This window comes from Harmonia axyridis, chromosome 2, assembly GCF_914767665.1.
Source record: "Harmonia axyridis chromosome 2, icHarAxyr1.1, whole genome shotgun sequence".
NCBI lineage: Eukaryota > Metazoa > Arthropoda > Insecta > Coleoptera > Coccinellidae > Harmonia > Harmonia axyridis.
The window spans coordinates 527,281-542,329 of NC_059502.1; the positions used below are offsets into that span (position 1 = coordinate 527,281).

Genomic DNA, 15,049 nt, shown 5'->3' on the forward strand with positions numbered 1-15,049 from the left:
CGTTTTCGAAACGTTTCCCCCGAAACATATTCGCCAGTATTTCGGGATTGGTGAGTCAACTCAGTTGGGATGATTCGCCGGTCTGTCCAAAACACGTTAATAGGCTTGTTTATCGATCTGCATTACGATGATGCTGATGCCGCTGCTGCTGCAACAATAGAGAGGATGGTCGACCACGCGAATTGCGTTGATGAAATCGGACACGTGTCTAGGTCAGTGTTAACAGCTTAGGGTCCCAGATGATGTGGGACGCATCGACATAAATACCTTTTTACCTCCACTGTTTCGAGAAAATGAATGACAGCAATTCATGGTTGATGAATGTAAATGAATGAATGAAAACCATGAGGTACCTTGAAAAAGATTTGAGATTTCGCTCCCACTTAAACACATACTTTAAACTTCCAGATTATCATTCGCGTTTCGAAAGATATCTGGAAACCGCAGGAAAAACCAGAAGTCTTAGTGTTTTAAAAATTAGACAAACGCAAGAGAATTCTTTTTTTCACTAAATGTTCCTTCAACCTTCAAACCGTCAGTGATATGGAAAAAAAATAACTCACTAACCTAAAAATGACATGCTATGAATGCAAAGTGTTACGTGATACTTCAAACACAATGGTGTTGATCACTTTTTTGGAATAATTCTCTTTAAAAAACGAAGGAACTTATGAAAATTATGAATGCGTGCTCTGAAGGTTCAAATTTTTCTTCTAGCGATGTGTCATTATATTTTGGCATCAAATCATGGAAGAAGGACGTTGTGCATTAAATTTTTTCTGTTTCGAATAGAATAGTAATTTACGTAACAAGTCCAGAAAATAGGGTTTTTTTGGACGAATAAACAAAATTCCAGGACGAGCGTAAGCGAGTCTGTGAGTCTAAAAAAACCATTTTCGGGCGTGTTGCGTACAATATTTTTTCGGCAACCGTGCAGAATAACACTATCGCTATTGCTTTCCATATTTTATTGCGATTGCGATAAAAAAACATGCAAATTGTTGACAAATAATTTCATATGAACTGTCAGCCGTTTTCTCGGTTGCTATGGTAATGATCAACTGCATTTATCAAAAATATACCTACCAAGATTTTCATATTCACAATGACACAAACGACGTGATTCTTTTCCGGCCTAGTCCGGGAAGTACGTACTTTCCGGACTAGGCCGGGAAATGCTACTTTCTCAGAGAAAAAGCGTCCGGGAAGTGAGAACTTCCTATATTGGATGCTGTTCTTGAGTCTTGAAGCAAATACTAATAGGAAATTTTCTTTAACTACTTTCAAAATTTGAAAAATCTTCCAATATTTTCATTTTTCCGTTGGGTTCCTACATTGCCCAGTGGCGTAGTTTTCTGGGGTATCGTATCTTCAGAGGCCCCTTTCTCCTACGCCAATGAGAAAAGGGGCTATTTAGAGCCATTTCCTGGTTTTCCCAACTTCTCTTCACAAAAGAGGTCCATCTCTCAAAATCCGCTAAGATGTACTGTTTTCAGGAAAATGACTTCAATGTCACCAGCAGTTTCAAAGGAAACATTTCATATTATTCAATAAATGAGATTAAATACAAAGTGTTAATTACTGTAACCAAAATTTTGGTGCCTCGATTACACTGAAGTCATTTTATTTTTTAAAATGGTACATCTTAGCGGCTGTTAAGACCTTTTTTATGAAGAAAAGTCGGAAAAACAAGGAATAAATAGCCCCTATCCGTAGATATAAGGATTGACTGAATAAAAGACCCCAGAAAACTACACCATTGAGGCATTGTAGGAACCCTAAAAAAAGACGAAAATATTATGAATCCTGTGAATGCAATATCCTCTAAATATCAAAAGCTTATACATGCTCGATCAGAATTAATGAAAATAAATTTTGAGAAAATTACCTGAACAGATTGTATCTCCAAAGGGATTCAAGATAATAAAAGAATTCAACTTGAAAGAATTTCTTATTTTAACTATAACTTCATATTAGTTATATTGTTATAAAATCCTCACAATTAAAGAAGGATAAAATATGAATTAGTTTATTCTATTATTGGCGTTACACGCCAACTGCACCCTTGGAGGCCACATATACTTGACACATAGATTTCTGCGATCTTCAAAGTTGCAAGAATGAATGAGAGATTAAAAACTCCATATGTATTTTAGATCAGTGTGTTCCTCTGTTTTCCTCTTTTTTTCAATATTTCTCAATCAACTACTCATCTGTTCGTCAAACTTTTACCTACGTGTCCTCCCATAGAATTTATTTAAAATTAAATTCTCCGAAATTATCATCAGAAAAGAAAACAAGCGTTACGTACTTGCATACGCAACAACAACAATAACAGGAGATCATAAGACATTGAAAGACGTGATCGGACAACGAAAGAGACAGAAAAACGAGGGCTTAGTCATTGGGATCGATCGGAATAGGGTCGAGATCGTGAATAATAAAGAAAGTAAAAGCGCGAGAGCGTTATGTAAACCCGAAACCCTGACCGTGTGTCGGCTCTTTGGAACGCCAACTGGCGCTATCGGACGCCGTTTGGCGTCCGCCGGAAGCGACGCCGGACGTCCGGACGGCCGAGGCGTCGGGGTTGAGGCCGAAAACGTCGTTTTAGATCGCCAGCGAGCCGTTCGGGCTGAGCCGAGGGTGTGAAAAGCCGCTTTTTACGACAAGGTGGGCAGCTTGAGCAACGCTAATCTCGCATGTGTTCGAGAGGCGTGAAAAAAAATGTGCAGATTCACTGTTGTTAGTTGTAATGTACGATTGATGGAATGCTAGCCTTCAGTCTTACCTGATTGTTGTTTTAGATTGTTGAAGACGGAAAATTCGCAAGTTATACATCGAAAAATATATGTTTTCCGGTTTTTCGTTGAATTTTTCCAGTAGGCCTAATGATGAATTATTCATCAATTTTAATAACAAGATATTTTACAAACTCCGGTGTGATTTTTCATGTAGAAAAGACATAATTTGCAATTCAACATGCATGTTATGAATTATGAAATTGCATATGAGATTTCATTTTCTGATTAACTGTGAATTGCTCAACTTACGAATGAACTTGAGTGCTCAAATATTCCAACGAATTTCAAAACATGTGGTATTCTAAAGAGGTTTTTTTAACAGCTCGCTATCTGGCCAACTGCTACTTTTGGAGCTGTCATCTTTGAACACTTTAACAACGTATTGAAATTGTTATAAATCCCTACAAAAGGGTAAAATGTTTTTGTAGTCACAGTTCGCAAAACTAAAACACTTTGGGTCGTCGTAAATCATTTGAGCTATTGGGATAAGTTGATGACAAGTGATGTGAAGAATCGACACCTTGTGCGCCACTCAAGGACAACTGAGAATATTGCTGCTGTAGTGTTGATGAAAACCCAGGCATTCCGCATTTTCATAAAAACTTAGATCTCAAGACTTTTAAAGTTCAGTTAATACAAAAACGATTACCAGCAACGTCATACCTTCGCTGATTGGGTCCTTGAAATGCATCAAAATGATCTGGATTTGCATTAAAAAATCATCTTCGGTGATGAGGATACGTTAATAAAATTAAAAAAAAAAAATTAAATTGTCGAATATTTGGCTCGGGAAATCCCAGAAAGATTGTTAAAAAGCCTCTTTTTCCTCATCGTTCCTTTGCTTGGGCTGGTGGTATGATTGGACCTCAGTTATTCAAAATTGAGGCTGGTGCAACTGTGCAACGATGAATGAATTGTACTACCGGGCTATGATTAATGATTTTTTTATGGCCAGAATTTGACGATTTCGATATGGAAGACGCTTATTTCTAACAAGACGGCGCTCTGTTCCACACAAGCAATAAAATAATCACAATTTTGCAAGAAGAGTTTCCTGGTCGTGTAATTTCTAGAAGAGGTGATCACAATTGGTCATCGAGATCTTGTGATTTAACACCTTTAGACTTTTTTTTTTGGGGCCACGTGAAAGATAAGATTCTATGCCAATAATTCACAATCGATTCAAGAAAATGAACATTTAGAATGAAATAATTTGAAATATACTTGTTTTCTCAAAATGAAACTTCTTATTGGAAAATCATTTAATAAACAATAGTGTAAAATTTAGGGTTTTTTTCTTATAAGAACCGTATAGTCAACATCAAATACGTAAATGTTTGAACACGTTAGGAGATTTATTTTCTGCCTCCATGGTTCGCAATATTGACATTATATTCAAAATTAATTTTTCATTTTTATAATTTATACAATTGCTCTCAATACATTTTTTTTTCTATGACAATAATGGATCAACGGATTTCAAATGTGAACAAAACATAAAACATTCTTTTGAGTTATTTCGAATATAAATTCTTCCGATGTAGAAACAATCCACTCCTCTGATAAAATCTCAACTTTCTTAATAATCAAAATTTCAAAAGTTGTTGCATTGTTTCCCCCAAATATTGGAAAATTGATAGAATTAAAAACATCTAGGATCTTTTCGTTCTTTCTTCGACTTTTCATCATTTCGGATCAAAGCGAACTTCTTCATTAGCGCACCCAAAGAAAGTTTAATACTTCGCCTTACGACAAAACTCCAGAATTTCCCATCTCGTTATCAGGAATCTCCATAATCCTTATCAACCGCGGTTCGTTAATCCGATTTTTCCGGCTTACAAAGAAAGTGAAAGTCAATTTCCCGTAGACACAAAACGGAAAAAATCGGCCTAATCTCGTAAAACTTCGTTTGATCTTTCCGACTAGGGTAATTCATCTTGTAGCAAGAGTAAAAGTATCATCCCTATGTGTCAATTTTCGTGCCGTTAACGGAGATAATCGAGAGGAGATGGATCGGTAACGAATTTCCCGATAGCAATGGCCGCTTCGACCCCCGGAAGTTATTGTAATAAGCTGCCCGAACTTTTGATCAGATTCCGTTTGTTTCGCTCGAAATGTGTTTAATTAATTCCAGACTGTGGCTAGAACCTTGTTAAAAACGAATTAATTGATGAGTGTTTATGGTTCGAAGCTCGCGCGGATGAATATTTTGTTGGTCAACAATTTCGGATGAAGAGTCGAGCGGTTCCGATAAAAAAAAGGAAGAAGCTGGCGTAGAAACGACGCAGCCAATTAGTAGATAGGATGGTACATCCCAAAGTCGGTGGATTACCATAGTCGAATAATTTCTATTGATCGTCTACTTGTATTTTAATGTCTTCCGTTCCTGGATCATGTCTATGCGTAATAAGCCTTCGAAGTCATCGTAATCTAATACTCAAATATTTCTTAATAGTTAAAACAATTATTATTTTACAATTTTTCGACATTTTATCTTTTAAAGACTGTTTAAGTAAAAGGTGTTTTTTTAAAGCTATAGAACTTTAAATTGCAATAAAACAACGATGGATTATTCGATTGACATGAATTTTATTTATCCGCAAGATAATCTTGTGGCATTACATTTCAAATATGATTTCTGGCATATGACCGCCACGGCTGGCTCGGATGTAGACCAATCTGGACGTCCAATTTTCGATGACTTTTTCCAACATTTGTGGCCGTATATCGGCAATAACACGGCGAATGTTGTCTTCCAAATAGTCAAGGGTTTGTGGCTTATCCGCATAGACCAATGACTTTACATAGCTCCACGGAAAGTAGTCTAGCGGTGTTAAATCACAAGATCTTGGAGGCCAATTCACAGGTCCAAAACGTGAAATTAGGCGGTCACCAAACATGTCTTTCAATAAATCGATTGTGGCACGAGCTGTGTGACATGTTGCGCCGTCTTGTTGGAACCACAGCTCCTGGACATCATGGTTGTTCAATTCAGGAATGAAAAAGTTAGTAATCATGGCTCTATACCGATCACCATTGACTGTAACGTTCTAGCCATCATCGTTTTCAGTTAATTTTCAGAATTTCAATGCGTTGTTGAAGCGTGTATTTAACAACTCAAGTCAAATATCGAAAGAAGACAGCTACACAAATTGTGGGCTTTTATTGGAAAACCCTCTATCTACTCGAGACTTTAAGACGATTGTCAGCTCGAAAATTAAAATTTACAGTAACCAAAAAAACTTTAAACGGTCAAGACCAATACTAAACAAATAAGTTATACAATAGTCTAATTCACAAGGGATCCCCTGCCCCACAAAGCAGCTACAGGGTGTCCCTTGCCAATCGACATTGAGCAAACTTAATAATGATCCAATACTTACGGGGCATGATTCCCTGGTCCACCAGCTGATCCAGAGGTCGTCGAAGCATCAGCTTCACCTTGAGGGCTGCAACAGAGAGACACATGTGAGCACATGGTGTGCGACAAAGAGGCGCTCGCGGAGGCGTTGGGGTCGGTCCCCGGAAGAAAGGAACGTGCTCTATCCGACACTGACCCGTCGAAGGTCATCGCTTGCACATCGTCGTCGACGCGGTGCCGTTCCGGTGGAGACGAGAGACGTACGACTAATGGCGCTCCAGGTGGCAGAAGAAGAGTTTCGGCGGACCGCGCGTCCTTCGGAATTGGGAATGGCGGTGGGCGACGTCTCCGAGGAGGTTGGGTGCACCAGGTGGGGGTTCTGGTGGATTTCGATCGGGGGATCTTGGAATTGTTGATGGATTGTTAATTCAGCGATGAGAGGAAATTGGGGGTCGTGTTTTCGAGATTTTTACGAGAAACGAAGGAAACTGAAGCCTTAGGTTGATATTCCGTTTAATTTTTGAGATATGAAGGAAAATCGGAATCATTATTGATGCCATGACTCAAAAAATATTATTTAAGTGATTTTTTTTCTAAAATCTTATTGTTTGTTGAAAAAATTGTGATAGATAATAGATGAATTCGTGACAGAAGAGTACCAACATAAAATAATAAAATATAACCATGAAAGCTGTGTGAATATGAGATATTCACGCGCGAATTAGCCAAAGAATTCTAGAAAAATTGTTTACATTTATGAAACTCTCGCAAATTGTGGAAATTCTTGATCAACTCGTCATAATTTTCCAATGAACACTCAATCGAATAATGATTTTGATCAGATACTGATAATTTAGGAAAATGCCTACAATACGTTCCAAGAATAGTATATTCTAAAAGAAGTTGCAGAATGGGCTCCTATTCCAACACGAATGCGAAATTCGAAAACGAGCAACGAAGGAGCGAGTTTTGGAACGCATCAGTGTTGGAATTGCTTTCTGCAACGAGTATTAGATGATATTTTCTTTATTTCAGTCAAGTTTTGCGAAATATTGTCGAAATTCAATGAAAAATTCAGATTATATATCCTAGTGACTTTTGTATTGTATTTTGGCAGTTGGTGTGACTGTGACTGAAAATTGACAAATTACGCAATTTGAATATGAATCGTATGTTTCGAATTTAGACATAATTTACAATTACCCATTAAATTCGTGAATTATGTGTGACGAAATCTATTGAACACTACCAGAATTAAGAGAATTTGCGAATAATGTAGCAAATCATTTCACTATATCCCCAAATTATATTATTACTATTGAACATAGATTAAAGTTGAGGCAATTATATTGACAATTATTGACGTTTGTTGAAATTTGATATCGCTCATTTAAAACTACAACGTGGCACAACGAAAAACTGGAATTTTGAGAAAATGACTTTGAAACTTTTATATTCTTATAACTTTTAAAGTAAGATAGCAACAAAAAAGATTTTTATTCCCATTTCAAATTTCACTAATGAACTATCAATGTCAGCGAAAATTTCATTGATTTATGCATATATTTTTTATGAAACTATAGTTTAAACAAAAAAGTCCCTTCATGTCACGTTCTTCCTATGAAAATAATGAACATACTGACTGACATAGGGGTATATCACGTTGTAGGTAATAAAATAAAGATATTTCAGAATGTGGTACAGAATAATAACACTGTGTTGAAATTATAATAAGAGTATTTATTGAAAAAAAAAACATTATTTTTGAAGTGGAACTTACAAGTTTTATAATCAGTCTTAAGCAAACAGATATAACAAAAATAAGTAAATAGCGTTTTTTGTACCTGAATTGAAACCTTAATTATCAGTCTAGACAATCTTACTTCTAATAATTATAATTTGAACTGGTATTATGAATTAAAGAAATATAGATAATATCGTATACAACAAAATTTGTAACAAAACAAAGGTTTCAATCGAAATGTACTGCTAAAGTATCACAAGTTGCTTGACTTAGGGTAACGTTAACTATTTTTATAACACTTACTTAATTATAAAACATGTTTATAAAGGCAGCTTCGGTACATAGTTTATACTTATAATTAGGTAGGTACTTCTTTTACAACAACCATAATAACTTAGGTATATTTACTATTTAAGAATTTATAACAGATCTAGGAAAAAGAAATATCACAATCAACCTTTTTTGAGGAACAGAACTAGGCACTAATATTAATCTCACTTCTCTTTATCACAGTATCAGTGTCAAAATTAACTTTAGAAGTAGGTAGGTAATCTTATTTTGAAAATATGCATGATGTTGTCTTGCATCAATTCCTATTTTATTAAGTACTTAGCATAAAGATTAGATATCTAAATCTCAAATTTTCAAACTCCCAAAAATAATAACAAAATTAAAATTTCTATAAACGAATTAAAGTGCTTCGAAAAATGTCCTATAATACGACGGTATCATTTTCTTGTTAACCAAATCTAAAAGGTCTCTTTTTTTGCTGTCAGTCAATCCCGGCTTATTAGTATAAGCCCTTTTAACCTCTACGTCTATATCCTTCTTCCTTCTTATCACAACCGCTTTCTGAAATTCTGTTTCTTCATACGATGTTTTGAAATAAATAGCTCGTGGTTCAGACTTTTGAACCATGATAACTTTAAGACCTGCCAATTTAACAGACTTGTTGTTCTCATCTTTGTTGATAGCCAAACTCATTTGACTACAGACATCCTTCCAATCATAAATATCTGAATAACATATTTCTGTAACGTGAATAGGAGAGCTTTTCTTTCTAGAAGCTTTTATTGCACCTATAAAGGCATCTGGAGTGTACATGGGTCCACTTCTCAATTGTCTTTTCACCTGCCTTTCAATTTGTGAATGTGCAGAATCACCTTCATTCTGTGTGTGCCCTTTAATGAGAAACTTATGTGTGATAGATTTTAAGTTTGGAAATTTTTGTACCGCAAATAAGTACATAGCGACCATGAATTTATTTTTTTGCTGGCCAGGGCAATTATCTGAATAAAAAATGATGTCTAAATCCTTACCAGCTCCGCAAACCTTTTGTAGATAGTTAAAGACACAAGTTCCTATTTCATTCACTCCTCTATTCGCATTGGATTCGTCCCAAACAAAGCTTTCAACCAGGTTTTGCTGTATGTCATAGATTGTTAGGTTCAGAACATTTAATTTAGATTTATAATAAAATACGGATATTTCTCCTTTCGGGCATTGAAATACGGCCTGCAGATCATAAACAGCAACCACTGTATCAGTTTTCTTCTTGTCATTTTCCTTTTCGATTCGGGAAAGTTGTTTCTCTCGAATGTGTGTATCATAGGATTCCTTCATAAGTATTTTTTCTTCATCGGAGCTATTTTTGTAAGCTTCGCAAGTATCACAAAGGTCCTTTTTGGGCGTAAAGAACGATATATTAAAGTCCTGATTGAAAATGCGATAGAAAATGGCATAACTCGTGTAAGGAGCATTATTAGATTTACATAGTTCAACGTAATCTCTATGCAGATCAGCTACCGATTTGCTACCATCAATGTACTGTTTGGTCGTATTAGCTCGGGTGTAATGCGATTCTATTTTAGGTATAGCGTTAATAAAGGATAATACGCCAGCCTTCAAATCCTCATTAATTTTTGGTTGCTTTCCATGGGATCCACGCTTATCCTTCATTGTAGCAATATTTGTGTTGTTATTTTTTTTCTTCAGGGCTGTCTCTATAGGACGGTTGTTGATGGCCAATGTATTTTTAAAAAATAACTTACACACTCTAATTTTTTTACCTGATGACATAAAAAAGTATGCATTGACATGTTCACGCTTGGATGGAATCTGGTTACCCTCAGAGTCTATTTTCACACATCGAACTTTGGGAACGATAACTTCGGTAGAGTTGGCAAGAAACGTCCATTGTTTTTCAATACTACCCAAATTCCAGTAATCTTCATTTAATTGTTTTCGCTGTTCTATGGTAAAGTTGATTTGACATTTAAATGAACAGTTATCTTTGCAAGGCTCCTTCATTTGACGTTCTGGCACAACTTTCTCAGTCCTGATGGAAGTGTAGGATTTACCGGTGTTTCTTAGTTCTTTCGCGATATTTTTCTTCCACTTTTCTTCTCGTCTTTGTTTCTTCTTCCCCTTCTTTGTCGGAGTAATTTCATTTGTTTTAATTTCAATATTCTTGGCCACGGCGTCTTCACGAGCGTCATCCTGTGGTGTGTTTTTATTTTCTTCCTGATCGCATATTAAATCCGCAATAATAGGATCCTCAGATGTACCTATGAGTTGGTCTATATAACTGGAAACACAATTTTCTATGCCTGCACTATCTATTAAGTCTTGTGATAATTCGTTTAGAGGTACTGTAGTCAGAGTTGTCAAGGTGTAAGCTTCTTCATCATCTGAACTTTCTTCTATTACTTTGTTGACAGTGAAATTCGGGTCTCTAACGGAATCGTCGCTATATTCGATGAAAGATTCCTCACCTGAGCTTCTAGGTGAGCTGGAGCTGCTAGAAGAATTACTACGCCGACGCTTTGCTAGAGTTTCCTCATCTTGATGATAATTTTCGTTCGCCATTTCTAATATTCTTCTTGATCGTGACCCCATCTTGAAAGAAAAAAAAAGCTTTATTAGTAAAATATTATTATAAACAATGTGACAAGATGATGAATTTCTTCATTCAATAACAACATTTCAAAGATGTACCGCGACATCCTGTTATAAACGCTGTGTGAATTTAAATAAGTATAAAAGTTAATTACATACAACGTGACATGCTAACACTAACCAATTTTATTTTCGTCATTTTCAAAGTAACAACGTGTTATTAAAGTGATGAACAAGTACGATCAATTATTCTATTAATGCTAAAATGCGACATAAAAAGTGTAACACATTATAGAATAAAATAAATAAGTAATAAAATAACTTACCTTTACTACAAAAAGGTGTCATGCAGGTCGTGACACGTTGTTGTCTTAAATCTCGAGCAACTGCTCATGTGCACTGCACTGTCGCACTGAGGTGGCGCGGTGTGGAAATAAGCTTAGCTGCCGAACGAGACAGCGCTACAACGTGACATGCCCTCTCTTTTCCTCACACTTTTGTCAGTATTGGCTTAAATTATACCACGTTTTTGCACTAAATAGATTCGAGTACGGTGAATAAAATGGTGGTAATAACTCAAAACCGAGTTATGCCATTGTGACACGTTGTAGTTTTAAACGAGCGATATGATTGAAAGTCAGCATAGACAACCACAAAACGAAAAATATATCTGAAAACGATGCTGTAATGAATTCATTACAGCACTGTTTTAAGAATTGTAATGAACCCATTACGATACTGAAATAGAGAAACATATCTTATTGAATAGGAGTTATTTATAGAACGAGTGGGAAAAATTTCAATTCAGTCAACAAAATGTTAATTTCTTCACTCAGTATTCTATTGAAATGCATAGAGATTTGCAGAGTTCCATTCAAATTGAAGAAATGAAGAAAATTAAACAAATAAAATTTTCACAGTTCAGTATCTGTTTACATTCATTAAGGAAAGAATGAAGTACCGTTGCAATATGTGAATTCAATATCGAAACAATTTCCAGAAAATAATATAACATAAACTATAAGTTTTCCAACATTGAAATCAATAGTGTTCAATTCGTAACAATTTCACAATACCGCTATTCCCTCACGATGGTTCAGTTCAAACCTTAAGCTTTCCTTACTTCATAAAATAAGAAAGAATTGAAGCTTTTCAACATAATTCCGTAAATTGTCCAAGAATTCACAACTTCTAACGTCTTTTCTAGCACTTGTCGAAGAACTTATAACTGAATTCAACTAGAAAAAACTCACGTCAAAACGAGAAACATCTTCCCGATATATTCCAAAGCACGCAAAGTAACATAACGAATCACTGTAACGAGCAACCAAAACGTTCTGCCAATTCTTTATCGTGAGGTGAACAACACTCTCAAACCACATATTGCGTAAACATCATAGGGCTTGCTGCAATCCAAGAACGGATAGTCGAACTGATAAGCCATCTGAAGAAATATAGTTTCGGCATTCATGCTATACATATCAGAAGACAGGAATACGCCTATGTGATTGTCGACGATGCAAATTTCAAAGATACGAAACGTGATAGTGTTTTCGATGCGAGCTGGTCATTCAGAAACGGAAACAGATTTTGCTACCTGCGTCAGTTCAGGAATCGCCTAATCGTAAACGATGTAAACAAGATTTTTTTTCCGTTCAGTAGAAATCCTCTTCGTAGAGATTTTCGATCCGTGATAATAACACTGAAGTTGGGGAAATAACAGAGTGATAAATCATAGAATTACTGGTCATTTCAAAGCCGCCTCTGTATTTTTAGATTATTAAAATATTTTCATAATTTGTGGCCAAACTTTCGTGACACAATTGGGATTCATAATAATAGTGAAGACATTTTTCAACCAAAACGTCGATATTTCGGCAAGAACTAACCACTTCTTCAATAACTGCATCTCTTCGTGCCACCTGGAGCTATAAGAAACCAACCTATCACGATTTCTAACCTTTACATATTCGGACGCATCCGTACTCACATTCTTTGTTCTGGTTGATGAGCAGGGGAGACGTATCGATGACAGCCTTAGGGGAGGACTCCCTCGTAGGCTGGGAGGATCCTCCTCCTTCAGCCATGTTGTGTTTGAACCACTCCGGGTAGATGGCGGAAATGGTGTCAACGAGATCTCTGTCTAATTGTAGCTGCCAATAGCCGCAGCTGGTGTCAGTTCGATGATTGGACTCTGGAAGAAAAAAATGAAGTTACACTTGATGAAAATTGTAATGAAACTTTCAGGTTTTGGTGTTAAAGTACATGAAGCGTGAGGTGGTCGTGTTGTGTGTGTGTCCCTTTAGGTTTAGTTCAGAAGGAGATACTGTTGAAGGTTACTCCACGTAATGTAAGGTCTACTGTATGCACGCGTGTGGTAGCAGTAAAACTTAAAAAAAGTGAAGTGATTTTGGAAGAACTATACCTAATGATTTAGTACGCCCCACGTTGGGCGCCAATTATCACGTTTAAGACACTATTTTTTCTATTGAATGTTAATAATGAAAATGAGAAAACTGAAAATAAATAACCTTCCAATTTCAAAAGAGGGTTCAATAAAAATTAATCAATTCCATATTCTGTATTTACAAGAAATAATTAATAACGATGAAACAAAAAACTCGATGCACATTGCTATTTTAATAGAAGTTCTCCCGGATACAGTTTTTCAAGAATATCAATTTGAATTCAGAAAGAAAACTTGCTTGCACGTCTTTCAACAAATTTCTGCCAGCAACACTGAGATTATTTCGATTCAACATCTAGTAATTTGAAGTTGAAATGGAAAATACCAATTGCACAAGATTTTGAAACGAGAAAAGAATGTGCGTCCTCCGCATAAAACCTATGATAAACATCAGATTAGCATTTCATTGAAAACATATTCGTCACAAACTGCGCTTCAAAATCAAACGCTTTCATCCTCACAATTCTGCATTTCATTCAACAATTTCACATCGGCTCCATTGAGAGACACACCAAAAATCTACTTAAGATCAACTTTGGTCAAAAACGCCCACGCGAACCACCTTGAACCGAAAAAAAAAGTGGGCGTCTTTACCTTTCTTCTCGTTCTTGCCAAACTCCGGCGTCGCTCACCTCCGCTCGCACGCGATTCGCGTCCGGGCGTCGGGACGCCCGTCGTAAGCGCCCGAACGGCCACAATCGGACATCGCAAACCACCTGACCGAAAGACCACAACAGGTTGTCGAAGACTCATGATATTACGTCGTTTTGTTCGCCTCTGTTTTTCTGCAAGTCGCGTGGGCGGACCGGCTTCTAGTCGCCCACGGCGGGCGTGGAGTGGGTTACCTACTCCTGTCTTGCAGGTAGTTTGCTGCGGTCGTGGGAGCCTCAACCGGAAAATATGTGACGGTTAGCTTGTTTGTCTACGCTTAGAAGTGGATGGACTGTCGATACTCGATGGTAGTTTGGGTGGGGTCCGATGTAGTCTGCCGTTTCTTGTGCGAAGTTCTTAGAATATAGATAGAAGGAACGGAAACGGAAAGTAAACATACGAGAGAGATGGAAATTTAGTGACGCCAAACACTATCGAACTAGCTTTGGCTAGATCGAATACATCGGTGTGCAAAATCTTGATTTGATTGTTGAATGTTTCATCAGGAATCTTTTTTCCATAACTCAATAAACTGACCTAAACATTGAACCTTTTGGATGCACGAAAGAATTTTCATGAATAAATCACATTATAAACTATTTTTGAGCATCAATTGATAATTTCGATATCAATCAAATTATGTTATAGTACTGCTATAATGTCCAGTCAGAAAAGGAGTGACGAATGTTGGAATCAAAACAAATGCATCAGTTACAAAGCGATTTCCGTTAATCTTATTAATGCTTTAAGTACGAAATAATATCAACAGATATAAATGAAACTTTTGTCGCCATTTTTTTCCTTAAACAATTGAAGTCGGACATATATTATTATTATTGCTTTTTTTTTGTTTTCGATAAAATTACATGATCTTTCATACCTGGTCACCCTGTATAATGGATGAAATTTGAGAGAAAGCGAGTTAGAGAATAACCTTTCAGCTATAATTCAACCTCTGTTCAACAATTGACAAAGAGCAACAAATCTAAAGCATACAAAAATAAATGAAATAAAAACTTCAAATAAAGGATGTTCTTAAATTGGAGGTACAAAAAATGGGAAACTTCTTTTTCAGAATAAAAAAAAAGTCCTATAATCATGGGGTTGCAAACATTTTGTTTTCATGA

General features: G+C 36.2%; 2 protein-coding genes across 6 annotated transcripts in view; both read right to left on the minus strand.

Annotated features, from left to right (window-relative positions):
• Nucleotides 1-15,049, minus strand: part of LOC123674223 (myocardin-related transcription factor B) — a 70,705-nt gene that overhangs the window by 6,253 nt on the left and 49,403 nt on the right. For 4 of the 5 annotated variants that reach the window (XM_045609146.1, XM_045609144.1, XM_045609143.1 and 1 more), the window contains exons 2-3: nt 12,795-12,998; nt 6,185-6,250 (exon numbers count right to left, since the gene is read on the minus strand). In XM_045609146.1, the coding sequence (XP_045465102.1) occupies nt 6,185-6,250; nt 12,795-12,891 (163 nt within the window). In that variant the 5' untranslated portion in view covers nt 12,892-12,998. Of the gene's footprint in view, nt 1-6,184; nt 6,251-12,794; nt 12,999-13,865; nt 14,026-15,049 lie in introns of those variants that run through there. The other variant, XM_045609147.1, reaches the window with a different exon arrangement.
• Nucleotides 7,906-11,245, minus strand: LOC123674224. Its single transcript, XM_045609148.1, has 2 exons — nt 11,131-11,245; nt 7,906-10,804 (listed from the first exon to the last, which is right to left on the minus strand). The coding sequence occupies exon 2, from the start codon at nt 10,802-10,804 to the stop codon at nt 8,597-8,599; it is 2,208 nt and encodes a 735-aa protein (XP_045465104.1). The 5' UTR covers nt 11,131-11,245; the 3' UTR covers nt 7,906-8,596.

Bases quoted from the DNA above. Each gene is read 5' to 3' on its own strand.
- LOC123674224 (XM_045609148.1), bottom strand. From the start codon at position 10,804: ATGGGGTCACGATCAAGAAGAATATTAGAAATGGCGAACGAAAATTAT.